The sequence below is a fragment of the Pyxicephalus adspersus genome, chromosome 5 (assembly GCF_032062135.1).
Source record: "Pyxicephalus adspersus chromosome 5, UCB_Pads_2.0, whole genome shotgun sequence".
NCBI classification, from domain to species: Eukaryota; Metazoa; Chordata; class Amphibia; order Anura; family Pyxicephalidae; genus Pyxicephalus; species Pyxicephalus adspersus.
The window spans coordinates 33,187,827-33,204,069 of record NC_092862.1 but is presented as its reverse complement, the minus strand read 5'-3'; the positions used below and the strand labels follow the sequence as shown (position 1 = coordinate 33,204,069).

At 34.4% G+C, this 16,243-nt stretch overlaps 1 protein-coding gene across 1 annotated transcript in view; it reads left to right on the top strand.

Annotated features, from left to right (window-relative positions):
* The window catches only part of C5H8orf34 (chromosome 5 C8orf34 homolog), a 126,575-nt gene extending 111,035 nt beyond the window's left edge, over positions 1-15,540 (top strand). Inside the window, exon 14 of the mRNA XM_072411079.1 lies at positions 10,238-15,540. Within this exon, the coding sequence (XP_072267180.1) occupies positions 10,238-10,245 (8 nt within the window). The 3' untranslated portion in view covers positions 10,246-15,540. The remainder of the gene's footprint in view (positions 1-10,237) is intronic.
* The last annotated feature ends 703 nt before the right edge of the window (positions 15,541-16,243 follow it).

The window sequence follows — 16,243 nt, the reverse complement described above, 5'->3', positions numbered from 1 at the left end:
ATGAACAATAACTGTGTACTGTAGTCTTCTTCATGGGTAAATAAGGCATCCCCCTGAAAATAAGCCCTAGAGCATATTTTGGCCTTCCAAAAAAAATAAGACAGTGTCTTATCATCGGGGAAACAGGGTATATGAATGATCTCGACAAACCAGCAAAGTAGAGATGGCTTCAGGTATTCTGAACCATTAAAATCCTTTGCATATCATTTAAGTTTGCCTGCACCCTGGTTCCCCCTACAATACTTTTCTGCATTAGCCACAAGTGTCCAGGGGATAACCGGTATATGAAAACAAAATAAAGCTACCACAATATGTCAAAGGGTAAATTCTGCTGCCCTAGCACTGTCTCACTATTGTCAATATGCTCAGTACAGCTGTGACCACAAGAACGTAAACCAATCCTATACCATAAACCAGGAGCATGCATATCTGATTCACACTTGAGCAGTCCTAATTATTTGACGGGTAGTTTTTTTTTTAAGTCACATACTAGCACACAGAAGGTCAGGGTCTGTTACTTAAAGCAAATCTAAACCCAAGGATAAAAATGTTTTTTGTCCTTAAATTTGATGCATAAGTTTTCTCTTGTTATTGTTTTCTTTTACTTTCCTTCTACTCTTCTCTGTAACATGAGAGGTGTGGTAATTTGTAGAAGATAGCTAATAAGGAGGATTTTAGGACTTTCAGTTTAACTCCTAGAAAGTGACAAGGACACTATGGAAGAGTTGAGACTAGTGTTTTTTGCAAGCACTCAAAACCATATGCTAAAATAGATAACATTTAAAAGTTGTCTTTTATTTGACAGGCACAAGACATTTTTGGAAGCTACATGTCATGTAGTGTAAATGTAGAAGTATAATACTGCTAGTCTGAGCTTAGCCAAAATTTAGGCCCTACCCCAGTATTTCTTGACTTTTTTTTACCATGGAGCGGAACCCCTTGAAATAACTTTCAGGTCTACAGGGAACCCCTTCTATAATTACTATATCCACAGCTTACAGTACATTAGTATAGTGGTCAGTAGGAAGAATGACTCTTACATTGCTGGCCATTAAGAAGGCTGCCACTCTTGCAGATAGCCAAAGAGATCATTGGTATTTGTTAAACTTGCCTAATAGTCCTACACTGCTCCTTGCTTAAGGAACCCCTAGCAATCTCCGAATAAACCCCAGAGTTGCAAGGAACCCTGGTTGAAAAACACTGCCTTAGATTGAAAAATGAAAATTAATGCAGCCACCACATATAAGAACTGGTATTCTCCAACACATTACATTACATGAACACTTATTGGTATTGCCAAATTTTTCCCACTCTAAAATTTCTCCCTTGTACTTTCTCATTTGCCAAATAATTGGCCCATTATAGTGATGGACCAATGGAAAGGAGTGGGAGGCAAGAGAAAGCAGAGGAGCTTTGAGGCCACCTGAAAGTGTGAAAGCTTTGTCCCACCATGGCAGCCCAGGATTAAACCATAGTGGCAGGAATTGTATATGCATTTAACCTTTTTTAAGCAAGTTGCAGAAAAGAAAGAAAGAAACCCACACATAGTGGAAGAAATAAAGTAATAGCAGTTTAGATATTCAGATCAGATTCAGATATTTTACCTCCTGGACCCTTGTAGGGTGACATATGTCACAAAAAAGAATAAGAATAACCCCATTGTATACATTTAGCTTCATAATTATATAAAAACCAATTTGTGACAACTATGCAACTTTCCCCTATTATTTCTGATGCACAATTAGGTGCATTTTACTATTGAACGTTTACAAGCTTACTTTTATGTTTTTTAGGTGGATTACCAGTGCCACTTATTTAGTTAAAAAAAAATAGAAAAGCCACATGCTTGTTTTTTTTTTTCCTAACCTGTATAGAAAAATGGAATTTTAATCTTATTTGTTATTTTAGCCATTTGGTCATTTTATATGAACTCAATTTCAACCGAAACGGTTTATTTTATTTTTTACAATGGCCATCTGCGTCCCCTTTGGGGATTTTCCAGCTCACTTCTTCTGACGACAGAAAGCAATGGAAAATCTTTCTGATGATGGCCCAGCCAAATACAAAAGTTTAGCACGTATTTGTATATTTTTACTTTTTTTATAACTAAACCTCAAAGCTGTAATGGTTTCCAAAAGATCTTCTGAGAAAATGCCGAGATACTGAATGAGAGAATGATTTGGTACAGTTGCAGGTGCTGTGTAAACACAGCAAATTGCCATAAATCAGATATAATTACCTGAAAATAGCAACCACCTGGAATTAGAATGTGTGCTTTGTGGTGAGAGCAGCAGTTCAAAGATGTCCTGCAAGTGTCTACCTTGTATGTGGTCTTGGTGTTATGCACAGTGCTCTGCTGATGAATAGGTCAGCTGGGACACACTATACCCCGGTATCTGAAATTATCCTACAACGCTTTTTATTATGATTCTGCATTATGAGAGCCAGACATTTCACATTTATGAGTTCAGAATTATAAGAAAATAAACTTGGTCCAACACCTGTTTTCTGACTCAGTATGTTGTGGATTATTGTGGAAATAATACCAATTTCAACCTTTTTATACTGTTTGGTAATAACACTAGAATGAAACTGTGCAGCTGGTTAAAGTGTCATCAACCTATAAAGTTCAAATATGCATAGTAATGAAATTGCTTATACTGGGATAATAAAGCTAATTTTGAAGCTGTTAAACATCATCATCTACAGCAGTTTATCAAAGTAGCTATTGTGCTATATATGTTCTGTCGACACATTACAGGAACTACACAGTCACGAAGATGTCTCAGGGACGTGCTTTGCCTTGGAAAAAGAATGATATATTACAATAATTGGTTCCTGCATTACAGGCTACAGCATTGTTCTACAAATGATGCACATTTTGCCATTAAGAACATTGGTCACTGTGTAAGTATATCATTAATAAAAAGAGCAGTGCCTGTCAAGGAGAAATACAAGAATTCCCTGCAGCAAGTGTTTAAAGATCCTGAGAATGTAGTCCTTTATGTGGTGCCTTCCGTATACAAAAACTTTTTTAGCTTTTTCAATATTGTTTTATTTATATAATTTATTACAAATGAATTATACAGTTAACCATTATTATACACACTTTTTCACAAGCATATTTTTTTTTAAATGTGCACATGCTTTCTTAATATTATATTGTCACTTATTATTGAGTGTCTATTTATATAGTTGTAAATCTGATTTTGCACCCATTCTCTTGTGGGGAATCTGTCACTATCACCAAAAACTGCTTATATTATATATTATTTATTAATAATATATTACTATATTATTGCTTACCAGGGGTTGAATGTGGTGGCTACATTTTTTTTATTACCTGGTAATCCTGTGCATAACACACTTCCGGTCCGTTTATGTCTTCGCCTTTTTCCTGCACTGTGAAGACTTGATTATCTCACAAGCTGGACAAATATGTCTGCCCTTGTTTATCTACATTGGCTCAAGATTTTGAGAGTAGCCTCTCTTGCTTCTTCAGCTCATGAGTGTTAGTAGTTGTGGCAAAGTCTGGACCACAGGCCTGGACAGGTGCACGGAAGTCTTCCACTAGGTAGGTGTCAGTGAGAAGTCAATGGTGGATGTGCAGGAACCTTTTCTACCTGGACCCTTACTGCACGAAGATGGGAAAATTAACTTTAAACTGATTGTGTTCAACCAAACTTTGTGCCTTGATTGAAACACCAGGTTAATTATTTTCTTATTATTGAAGAACTTGGTTTGAACTTTATTTACAGCATTTAGAAATGTATTCACAATTTGATTATTTGGGGGTAGTCTAAAGAATGTATTAATCTGCAAGATTTAACACCCCTCTTTCCAGGATCCTAGAGAAAAATGAGTGTACAGTGTGCAAGTGTACAGTTGCATTGACAAAGGCTCCAGCAGTTTCCACAGTTGATGGGTTTCTTTTGTGAGAGATTGTGCCATTTTAGACAACATGCCCACAGCTACAAATCAGCAGAAAACAATTTAGACAGGGGTACTTTTCTTGCACCAAAGGAACATAAAATTACTCTATTATTCACAGATTCTGAAACGAACTGCCATTGGATATTGCCCATAACCTTTACCATAAGATAAGATTGCTTTAAAAGAAAACTGCTAGATATTAACACAGTATTGATTTCCCCCACCCAAAAAAAAACAATTCCCAAGGCTTCTGTAAAGACACAAGGCGAGGTGTTTGTCCTGCTGTTGTTGGACACAGGACAGTATGTTGTATCATATAGACAATATGTTTTTGAAATGGGAAGTGAGAATAGGACCCGTCTTGTTTGTCAAGGATTGAGATGTTTTGCAGACTGTAAGTATTCCAAAAAAAAAAAATTTGGTTCAGGATGTCTTAAAATTGGAGTTTTGGTAAATAAAGTTTTAGATTCTTAGAATGCTACCTAGGCTTTTGAGGATCACAAGAAACCTAATTCCTGCCTTAACTGTTGAGGGATAAGTAATTATAAATAAAAAGAAGCCTCTTTTTACCACCTCTCTGTGAATTGAGCAAATCCAACATTGCTGATATTTTACATTTTCATTATCCAAAATTTTGGTTCATCCAAAAAAGGTTTTCAAGAGGAACTAAACCCACACTACTCACCTATCCCATTGTGTGCCACCATCTTTCTTGTTTTCTTCTTGCCCCTTACTATCTTTGGCCACTATTTTGGCCTTTCTGGGATGACGTAACTCCTGTGTAGGTTGTTGGGAGTTTTTTCAATCCCAGCATCTAAAAGGGAAGCCTGGATTGCTAGCCTTGAAATATCATTTGTAGTTCAGCAAAATAGATAGCTGGGCAGCATTCTGGCAGGTAAGAACAGTTATTGCAGAAGGGGCATCGCCTGTCCACTTTCATGCACCCAAAAGAAGTTTGAAAAGCAGTTTTCCTTTTACCTGCAAGTTTATATTCCACAATGGTGAGTGTCCTTCTCCCAGACCCCTGTATGTTTCTGTATATTGACAAGTATATTTATACTCCCAGACCTCTGTATGTGACAAGTATATTTATTTGAAGTATTACTCCACCATTTAAATGATGTGACTAAATATAACCATACCTGCTAACCTTTATTTTAGGATCTGGGCTAATAAAGCTTTAATGTGCAGTTATGCCATGCAACCAATCAGATTGCCTCATTTAGCAGTTTAGGCAGACACAATATTATTTCAGCCTGGTTGCAGTGTGATAGTACATTTTACACTTTGTAATTTGTCATATTCCAAAAAGCCACGGGAGTGTCTCCAGCTTTGTGCAATGGGGCTGAAAGGTGATATTTGATTTTTATTGGTGTAATTTGTGTAAATGTGCATATCACAACCATACTTCATTTATGGCTCTTTAAATCAAAACTGAGATTAAAGAAACATGGCAAGAAGATAGAACGTGGCGTGTGGAGGAACAGCGAAATAAATCTGGTCTTACAGGACTCCAGAGAGGGATGAGTAATCAAATAGTTATGTTATATATGGCTGTTAGTAAGGGAAATCACAGAGATGTCAATGAAAGGTGAGGCGATAATTACGCCTGCTGTGGGCTGGAATATTCCACTTGCTAAGTCAGCCAGTACTAGTGACACTCTGGATTCCTGGAATGGGGTGTTTGAAACAATTGTAGAGAAGTGTTCCTAAATTTATTCCTTGCAGATGGAGATATAATATCAAATGTTTTTGTAGAAGGAAAATTGGTCCAGAGAGCAACGGTCATCATGGTTAAATACATAGACAGCGGTTCAGAAAACCACACTAAAGGAGGATGTTGTTATTGTAGCTCTTGGAATAACTGACTGACTTTAATCCAACAACAGAATGTTCATGTAAATCTTTACCTTTGTGGGAATGAATAAGTGGAAGGCAGGAACAGTGGAATAACCTAAAATAAACATGTGTTATTACAGTATTCTGATTTTCCACTGCAGGAGCTGTCATTTCTAGGAATGGCATTTTTGTAGTAACACTCTGAATCAATACCAGTCAATGCTGCAGACAACTTTCTATGGTGAACCAACATAGTTCTGTCACCGCTTCTCTTCCACAGTGAAATCATGTCTATTATGTTTTACATTTATTCCTCATTAGTATTACCTACTTGATCATTTCTATGTTGTAAATGTATTCTACAAATACAAAGGGATCTACTCCTGAATTGTTTTACCCAAGCTTCACCGACTTTTACCCAAAAGTTTTACAATTTTCAAATAAGAATAAATTAGAAAATGTGTGAATCAATTTTTATAAATGATGTGTGAGTTTAAGGAAAAGGTTGAGTAAATATTGGTTGTTTTTTGCTTGGTCACAATAAGGGGTCTATTTATAAATGTTTTCTAAGTTGGGTTGTCCAGTCATTTACATATTTGCCCCTGTGCGTGGTTATAGGCAGATATAGACCTATTCAAATGTGCATGTTTTGTGAATTCATCGATAAAAATCATATTTGTCATATTTGTGCAGTGAGGCATTTTACTTGTATATGTGGTCTATCATTGTAAATGAATGTCAAAACTTCTTGTTGTACCGCATATGAAAATACATGTGAATGTACTCTAAAATACATCCTCACTGTTTTAATACCTAGTTTAACCTATATTACCATATGGCAAATAAATGTTGAAAGCTTTATTCCCGACTTCTAGACGGGAATTATCAGTTGTTTGCCCCAAATATTTTCAGCTTCATGGATTGTTTCTTATGGAGCTGACTAATACCATATTAAGTTTACAATGACTCCATCCTCAATGTAATTTATTTACATGGGTATTTTGAAATATTAATATAATGAATAATATAGTCCACAGAGCAAAAACAAATATATAAATAAATAAAATTAACTATCCAAAAAGACATATGCACATGTTATAAAATGTATGCCAGTGAGATATTTGCATTGACATTGATACTTCTACACAATAAAATGTAAGTGTTTTTTGCCAGATGTGCTGGGCCTAATTTATTAAAGCTCTCCAAGCCTGGAAAAGATACACTTTCATCAGTGAACCTGGCTAATCCAGCAACCCTGAAATGGATCTGGTCCAGGATTAAAAACATTTGCTAACAATAGCAAATTACTTTTTAAGAAATCCATTCTAGATTTGCTGGATCACCCAGCTTTTACTGATAAAAGTTTATCTTCAGCCTTGGAGAGCTTTAATAAATCAGGCCCACTGCCTCAACTGCACCATGAGTTGCAGCAAAGTGTGGGCTAATCATAGCAATTTTATCAGGCCTATGGGAAGAATATTTACTCAATGACTGTGTACCGATATCCATGGTACAAGTTAGATGACTATAACTAGATGGTTTGATCACCTTTGTTTTGCGATGTTGCATGGGGACTATGTAAAGGTGGAAGAACAACATTTATATACAGCAATGTGTAGCAAAGACAATTTCCTTGAATAATTGCAGAAAAATAGGTCCTAACATAATGAACCATGCAGGCTACTCAAAGACTTGAAGGACACATTGTACTTGCAAGGTTTGATAAGGATAACAGTGCCTACATGTTGGTGAAGTTAAACATTTGGAATCTGCAACTTTTGTTTAGCGTTTTACTGATATTAAAATGTATCACAGAATTGCTGGGCTTGTATTTGCAATCTTTCTAAAACACAAAGCTGAACTCTGGATGAACAAAAATATTTGGCCCGCCTAATTCTCTATTCAGAAACCATTTTGTATATTGTAAAGTGTGGTGAAATAAAGTGTGAAGTATGAAGTTTGAGCAAGTGTCGTTTCATGATGCAAGCTCCTGTGCTGCTGTCTTTTTGCTAAAGGGAAAGTGCTGGAGTGGACCTGTGGGATACTAGCCTATAGTAAGTTGCACCAATATGGAACATACTAGAAGCATTAGGGGTTATCACAAGTGCAGGTTCACAAAATTACAAAAAAATTGGCAAATTAAACAGTTCACAATTATGTGATCTATGTCTGTGTTTAGTTGTTTGGCTTAAGTTTTACTTTAAAATGTTTGTTACACAACAGCAAGTCCTTTACTTGCTAATTAAACATGCATTGGAGTTGCCATTTAGCGGCATTATCTCAATGTGTTCCTCCCAATAACCCCCTTTGGTTTGGGGGCTGATTAGAATGTCAAGTGTAGACCGCCAAGGCTGTATAAGTACATCATAGTACGTTTTTTTCTTCTTATTGAGTTGTTCTCCTTGGTGTTTTTTTTCACATAGGAATAATCTTGTGTTTGGCTCCCCACTACTGCTGTCTGGGAAAGTAAAACCTGCAAAGTAAACATGTCATTTGTTTCAGATACGTAATGTTCCCCTCCATTTGTGGTTAGGAATCCTGGAGGACTCTCTTTCCCACACACTTTTCACAGCAAAGTGGTTACAGCTACTGTTCTTAACATTCTCTAATTTCATAGCAAAGTGTGAAGTACAAAGTATGTTTTCACATGTTAATCCTGTTACAGACACTCTGCCTATTCCCTGCAATGTGAAGAGCAGTATCAGTATAAAAAAAGAAACAGTTGACGTATTTATGGTGAGATGTGCAGGTTAACTCCAACTACACAAAACTCTTATGTAAGCATTCTACAGACATAAGCCAGTAAAGTGCCTCACTCAATGTAAATCGATGACATAATACTGTTACATCTAAAGCAATTAATAAAAGATTATGTATTTATTGAACAACTTTACATTTTGCAATATAGGAAGATTGATTGGCGGTAATGTTGTTTGCTTTTAAGCCTAACTTACAATATTAGTAGTATGTACGTGTTAAAATATCAGATTTATGTTCAAGCAGGAACAGTTATAGTTGTATGATCTCATCTTCTATTGTGATTTTTGTGATCATATAAGCATAGCTTCACTTTATTTTTTCTTTGCGTTTCTTAAGGTTGACATAAAGCTTTCATTAGTCTACCCACTTTAAACGACTGCCTTTGCTTACTGTAGATAAGTGATTTTGTTGGTAAATTAGTCTATGGGGATCAGAACACAAAGACGGAAAACAACAAGGATCTTACCTCTAAGTAGATATACTTTATTTCACCTTGGCTATTTGGTAACTTTGGCATTTGCTGGATCAGTTGATGTGCCTCACAGTATTTACGGTAATTGTGAGGAGTTCCTGAGGGCTTATGTGTTTAATAATGAGTATATTTATCAAAGTTTGACAGTAAACTCTATCGCCAGAGTTCTCTTGCTACTGAAACCATGCTCAGTATGGCAACTTTGAAAGAGTTCAAAATGGAGTGTGCCATTTTATTTATAATTTAATACCTTTATGGGAACAGGTAAGGGTAACTATGCAAAACGATACACGAACCTCTTCATAAAAGGGGCAGATATCTGGGGGCCCACATATTAAAGCAGGCTTCTAGACTCCCTAAAGCTCCACACAGGCCCTCTCCCTCAGTTATGAGGTCCCTCGTTCTTTTGCATGGTATAGTATAGGAAGGAATACTACACGTTGACAGCTCCCTTTCTTTTCTGGCCAGCCCGGTTCCAGGGAGTCTGGTATGACCAGAAGGTGGAGGAATATGATTACACCCCCCATCCTGTTTTTGGCAAGACAATTTTCATACCTACAGAAGGCTGTGGTTTATCAATGGGGGGACTCCACACTGTTGTTTTTTTGTTTCGTTTTTTTAAAGCGAAAATAACTTATTTTGCAATTTTTAAAAAGAACCCATATTAAGAGTTTCAGCACAATAGAAGCAATGGTCAACAGAGGAAAGGATGTATTTCACCTTTTTAGTAAAATTTGCCCAAAGCATTCCCAAAGACTCAAAAATAGGTCTTACTGTGCCAACAAATACCTACAAATTTCAATCGGACAATATTAAATCTAATAAGCATTGCTTATCAATTCCTATTAGGACAAATGTTCCTGTTTCCCCACTAAATCCGTGATAATTTGACCTAAGTTTTTATTATCTACTTACAGACTGGATCTTACATACCAAAAATGTAAAGATATCAGTTTATGGATGTATTTTGAAGAACACACTATAATATAGTTATCATTATCTGTTGGGTCCTGATTGATTGATTTAGCAGTGAATCTGACATTCATCACATGGAGAATCAACCACTTCCATTGAAAACACATTCATCTGGAAGATTCTCTACCAGGGAATGTTCAATGTCAGATTCACTGCTTCATAAAAACATCCTATGTGTTTTCTTTAACACTGAAAAACCTCTACACATTTACATCTTAAGGAGAAGCTTCTGATGATTTCTTTTGTCTTTTCTTTTAGGTTTGTGATGCCACGAGAACTGAATGAAAATTGAATACTGGAAATGAATACATTTTTTGAATATCTGGGTTTCACTAAAATGGGAGAACAGTTATTTTTATAATGTGTTTAATAGTATTGTCAACCTGATAATCACTACAAAAATCTAAAGGAACATTGTCAGTTGCATAAAATATGATCAGTTTTCATTTCAATAACTGCTAGTAAACTGGCATCCTGCCAGTAAATGTCATGAAGTTTCTGCTTGCTGTTTTAGTGTATGTTTGTAAAGAAAATCTTCCTGAACTATACTCTAATACTGAGACAATATTTGAGAATTTGAGACATATTGTAACTTACTAACACTTGTTGATGCAATATAATTATTTCAGATTATAATTTTTAACTAGTATTTCTTTGGAAGTTGTGAGAATTCTAATGGCGCACAGGTTTAAAAGTGAAGATGTCAATTAGACACTGTTCTTTTGTGTGTTCACCTGAACAGGTGAAAGGCTTCTGTTGTGATGCCCTTCACTGCTCTGAATGGATAGTCTCACTTACCTTATATATCTTTAGATAGAGCAACGATGAAGTGCAGAATGCAATATTATTGGGAAATTAATAATAAAGGTGAAGGCCTTTATTTCAGTTTAACTTCTTTGAGTTGCTGGACCTTGCTAGATATTTTTTTGAAAAAGACCTAGCCCAAATGGGTTGAAATTGTATATATACATATATTTTTTGGAACTTTAGTGCAGAGCACTCAAATGAAGCATGTTGGAAATTGAATGCAGTTTCATGGATTCATATTCATTTGCAATAATCACTTAATTGTTTGATAATTTTTACATCTCAGCTTAGTTGGAATCTATGTTAATGTTACCATCTGTTTAGTACCTCATCTTTAGGAGAACCTTCACAATTGAATATTGACACATATTGAGGCAGGGTCCCGAAATGACAAATTGACACTTAGGCCTTCTAATGTATAAAAATGTGATTTTATCTGTAAAGCGACCTAGCTTTAGCTGGTCAAATCAACTTGTGTCTGTGGCTGCTTATTATCGTTCATCATAGTCAAGTTAGTTTTTTATTGATTATTTACATCCTACTTTGCTGCTGCCATTAAACAGTTCTGCACCATGACATGTTGCATGTGAAAAAATGAATGATTTTATGCCCCTTTGCATCTACAAAAGTAGCATTGAATTATGGGTAATTTAAATTAGTTTTCACTACTGCATCAAGAAATTACTGGTAGTAGGTGAAGTGTGTGCACTTGAAACTTACTAGAACATTGTTTGAAAATGCCACTATAGATAATGTTTTACAGCACTTAGGATAACAAAATAATGTATGATTTGCTAATAAAAATGAAGCCAACATGTCACATATATATTTTAGCTGTACCTAGTGCTTATATTTTTTGTAAGCAATTTGTTACAGTTTAACATCATTTTTGTTATATAGTCAAATGTAAACAGTTGCATGTTTTAATGGTATAATTGACTATTATTTACAAGCCCATGCAAGTCTCTGTTAAACAGCCTCAAATCCTGGCATCCAATCTACCATATACCAATATTGGGAAGTGCAATACAGCTAAGAAGGCATCCTATTGCATTGCATGTTTTGTTGCTAGACCTACTTCTTCATTAGGCTTAGAGCAGGTTCCCACCTGCCTCTTCAATGCATGATTTCTCACAGGTCCTTACATCTGACACATTGCCAGCCACTGGAACACTCACCCAGAAGTGCAGATTCCAAATGAAGTGGCATCTGTACATGTGCCAACTGGTGGCAGGGAGCGGTGGCAGTCCCAATCCTATTCATTCTCTATAGTGTGTGCCAAAGGTAGATCTCCCTAAGCAGTAGCGTTTCCTGGCGTGAGAAAACGCTCCAAAGGGAAAACACACTCACTGCCAGTGTGAATTAGCCCTTACTTAAGAGATAAAAGTAATCCTACTAGAGGCAAAGGAGCCATAAAGAAAAAAGCTCCTTGTATAACAGATCATTACTTGCTGCTGTCATTGTACTTACATCCAGTACATTATGAAATATAACATAAGAACTAAAAAAATTGCCTTATTATTGCATGTGTTATGATGAATTATTATGCATTTCAGTATAAGTATGAAGTATGAAAAAAGTGCTTTACAAAAAAAGTCTAAACTTGAGAATCTAAACGTAATAACATTATGACCTCAGTGCTTGGGACACAGCGCCCAAAAGGATTTGTTAGAGTAGAATCAAATAATGTGATGCTGACAATATTGTTAGGTATTTTATTACCAGTTTAATAAACTGTATTTTGTAAAGTATTAGATCACTCCATTAGGATCAGCTATGGGTGGCATTGAACACACAGCATGAAATCGTACTAAAGACTTGATCTTTTCTTTATGTGGAATAGGTTTGAATTCTCCAGAGGCTGAAAGAAAACAAAAAGTATTTAGTGTAAAAGACTTGTCAGCTTGAAATCAGAACTTCCACATGTGGGTTTTTTTTACTTTACTAAACCTGCCTGGAAAAACTAACCAATTTTGTAAATTTAAATAGAAATTGTGCAGTTACCAGTATTACTTTTTTTCAAAATTGGAGTGATGTACCAAAGTACACTAAGATGTTTTACACAAGGCAGTGTTTTTTCAAGAGCATAAACCATGGCCAATTTTTAAAAACGTTGCACCGCCACTGCTTTTGAAATTTTAGCTACTGTCATAATAGTTTACACATTGTATGCCATATTTATTAAACATCCTTGGGAGCAGCCAGTAGGAAAGCTGGTATTATCTCTAATCTTATTGAGAATGAGCCTGAAAAAAAGCCTTAAAATTTTATGCGTGCCTTGCTATAATAAATCAACCAAATTTGTTTTAGTTCAAAATGCCATTAGAAAAACAATCTACTTGGGACACACAGTAGATGGCGCTGTGTCCTTATATAAAGTGTGTAACAAACTTGCAGTCTGATACATAGGTACATTTAGACACAGCACCATCTATTGATGGCTTTTTACCTGGGTAAACCAAACCTATTATATCAAATTTTCTTGATTTGAGTATTAAATTTCAACTAGAAAAACATTTTCCTAACTCTCCAGCAGAGATATTAACCTGGCCATGAATTGTATAAATACAAGGATGGAAAACCTTAATTTTAAAAAGTAAAAATGTTGAAATTAACAACAGGAACCTAGTAATCATTTTCAACATATTCTCCTATTTAAAAAAAAACAAACTCATTCAGTAAATTATGAGGTACAAAAGATTTGACTATGCATGTTTCCAGCCTTATATTTTTTTCCATATAAATTGATGCATGCCTTTTTAGTAATAAAAATGTTGCGTGGTGTAATTATTTAAAATTGTTTCCTCTAAGATATATGGAACAAAGCATGTATACCCTTTTATAATTGTTGTGTCTTACAAGGTAAAGCGCCACTTAAGGAAAAATGCTTCACATCTAAACAGGTTTTTTAAAAATATTTTGAAAATAAAGATTTGAAAAAATCAGTTTGTAAGTATACTCGGTATACTTACTTAGTATATTTCCAGAGAGGTAATCCAGAGTGAAGTGAGGTTGGAATTCATATTTTATACATTAGAAAATCTCTTTAATTTTTACATTTTTTTCTTATTCTCAATGAATGTGTTTTTGATAAACTGTAACAAAAATAAATATAAATTTTCTTAACCTTGAAATACTGAACCTGGAATCAAAAGATCCCTGTTATACTATTTGGTATTTTTTTTTAATAAACATAACTTGTATATTTCCGTGTCAGGGTAATATTGTTAGAAAGGTTAAAATCCAAAAACATTTTTGTAATTTTTAAATTTTTATCATTTGTAGCCAATCATCCTGTACATCATTATATATATTTATATTTTTAAATATTACATACCAAATTTTCAGATTTATTTAGCAAATCTTTAACATACATATATATCAATGATTTGCCAGTGTTGGAAATTAGTTAATGGTTTATTTTAGTTTTAAAGTGGCACAGAAATATTTCATACATACCGTAGCTCTATTAAAGCTAGGACATGTAAAACAATCTTCAGTCAAAGAACAAAGATGCTGTATTTAGTCATGGAAAACACCCTGAAAATGTAATAATTTAGTAATAATTTAGTTTGACATTTCTAGTCAATTTTATTCTTGGATGTTTTATTTTAGTCATATATGCTTTTCTAAATTGTAGCAGTAAAGGTTTTTACTTTTTTTCCTAATTCAATAACTTCTTTATTTTAGTATATTGTTATTTATTAATCAATCTATCCTACTTCCATCAATTTATATCCCATAAAAGTTTATTATATAGGTTAACTAAAAACTGCATAAAGATATTGTGTACAAGGTAAATATCTTAAATGTGCTATTTATACTTTGGGAGGTTTTGCTTTCTACACCAATGTTCTTTATTCTGATTCATGCCTACTTTTACTCTGTTTCATTATTCTTCCTTCAGTTCCATCCTCTTATTTTCACCTGTGATAATATCACAAGAAAGAAATTGAGACAAAGTGAATGTAATAGAACAAATTAGTTCTCATCTCTCAGAAGACACAGTTCTTCTTTGAAATCAGCTCATCAATGGAACAGAACTGTAACTTAGACTTTATAAAGAGAGAAGATAGGAAGAAGATAAATAGGAATGCTGGAAATAGGCAATGTAGAAAAAGAAGGTAGGAGATCAGAAAGGAGGGAGAATAATGTGATGGTCACAAGGTTGATAAAAGTTTGTAGCATGTAACGAGAATTTGTGGGAGGAAGAGGGAGGTTGATTAAATGCAAAAGTGAGGAAAGTCTTTTTGCTATGTCAAAATTACGTTGTTTTTTAACTGATATACTTGAGTTCACATAATGCTTGTAACTTTTGTGTAAATGATACTGTGTATGGTAATGTCTACAGAAATAAAATACACATATGGTTCACATAAAATATATAATTCTTATACAGACACTTCAAATATATTAAAAAGTTGTTTTACAATCTAGAGGCCCTTTCATAATAAGTATGTTGATTATTTTGAAAATGTTTGTAAAAACTCCTATTAATGAATGTACAAAAATGTGCAATATATTGTAAAATAAAGGAAATATATTGAAATGCTTCTAAAAGCTATATTATTTAAAAACAATTGGGTAACTTTCTAATGAAGTGTTAAATTATTAAAAAAAAGGTTTGTGTGCATTTTTATTATGAGGCATGTTTTGCTTTTCATGTTTCTAAAGGATGAATGCCTTTTATTATGTTGATTTTTCCAACTGTATGTGCTTGGTAACAGCTACCACAATAAAACTCTTTATAAGTATGGCTTTGAAAGTTTACTTGGTAATAAAGCAAGGCAAAAAAAGCAGTAGCATGATAAAACAAAAGCTGTATACATAACTAAAGCAATTTTTTGCATGTCAGACTATTTTTGCAGCCAGTTCCTTTTACATTTCCCTTTACTATCTGCCCTATAGATGCAACAGTAAGTGAGGTGAATAACCTTAGACAATTGTCACTAGAACAGATCTCTGCATTGGAAGATTTACTACCACCTCTGTACTGGAGAAATCTGTAAACTATATGATTTCTTATCACTAAGACCACTAGGTAGTTAGACTACCTTGGTGGAACAGACCACAGTACAAGCCTAACGGTAGTTATAATCCCTTTTGGCTATAACCAAAGCTACAACAAATAACATATTATTGAAATTTTTTAAAGTCATTATTTTAAATAAAAAAATGCTATTTTAGAAACTGCACGCTTTCATGAGCTTCATTGTGTTAAGCAAGTTGTTAAGTTTGCATCATACTCACTATACAAGAGTTTGCCAGGTCTAAAACATTATAAAATGTGCCAAATTATGTTTGTAAAATATTTTATTATTAGCAAATCATATACAAAATAAATGCTTTTGGAAAACATTAAAAATGCTAACAATTTTACCTGCTAATATTTGGAAGGAAGTTTAGCTCCACAATGACATAATTTTGTAAGTTTATGACTTACTGCTAGTCTAGCTA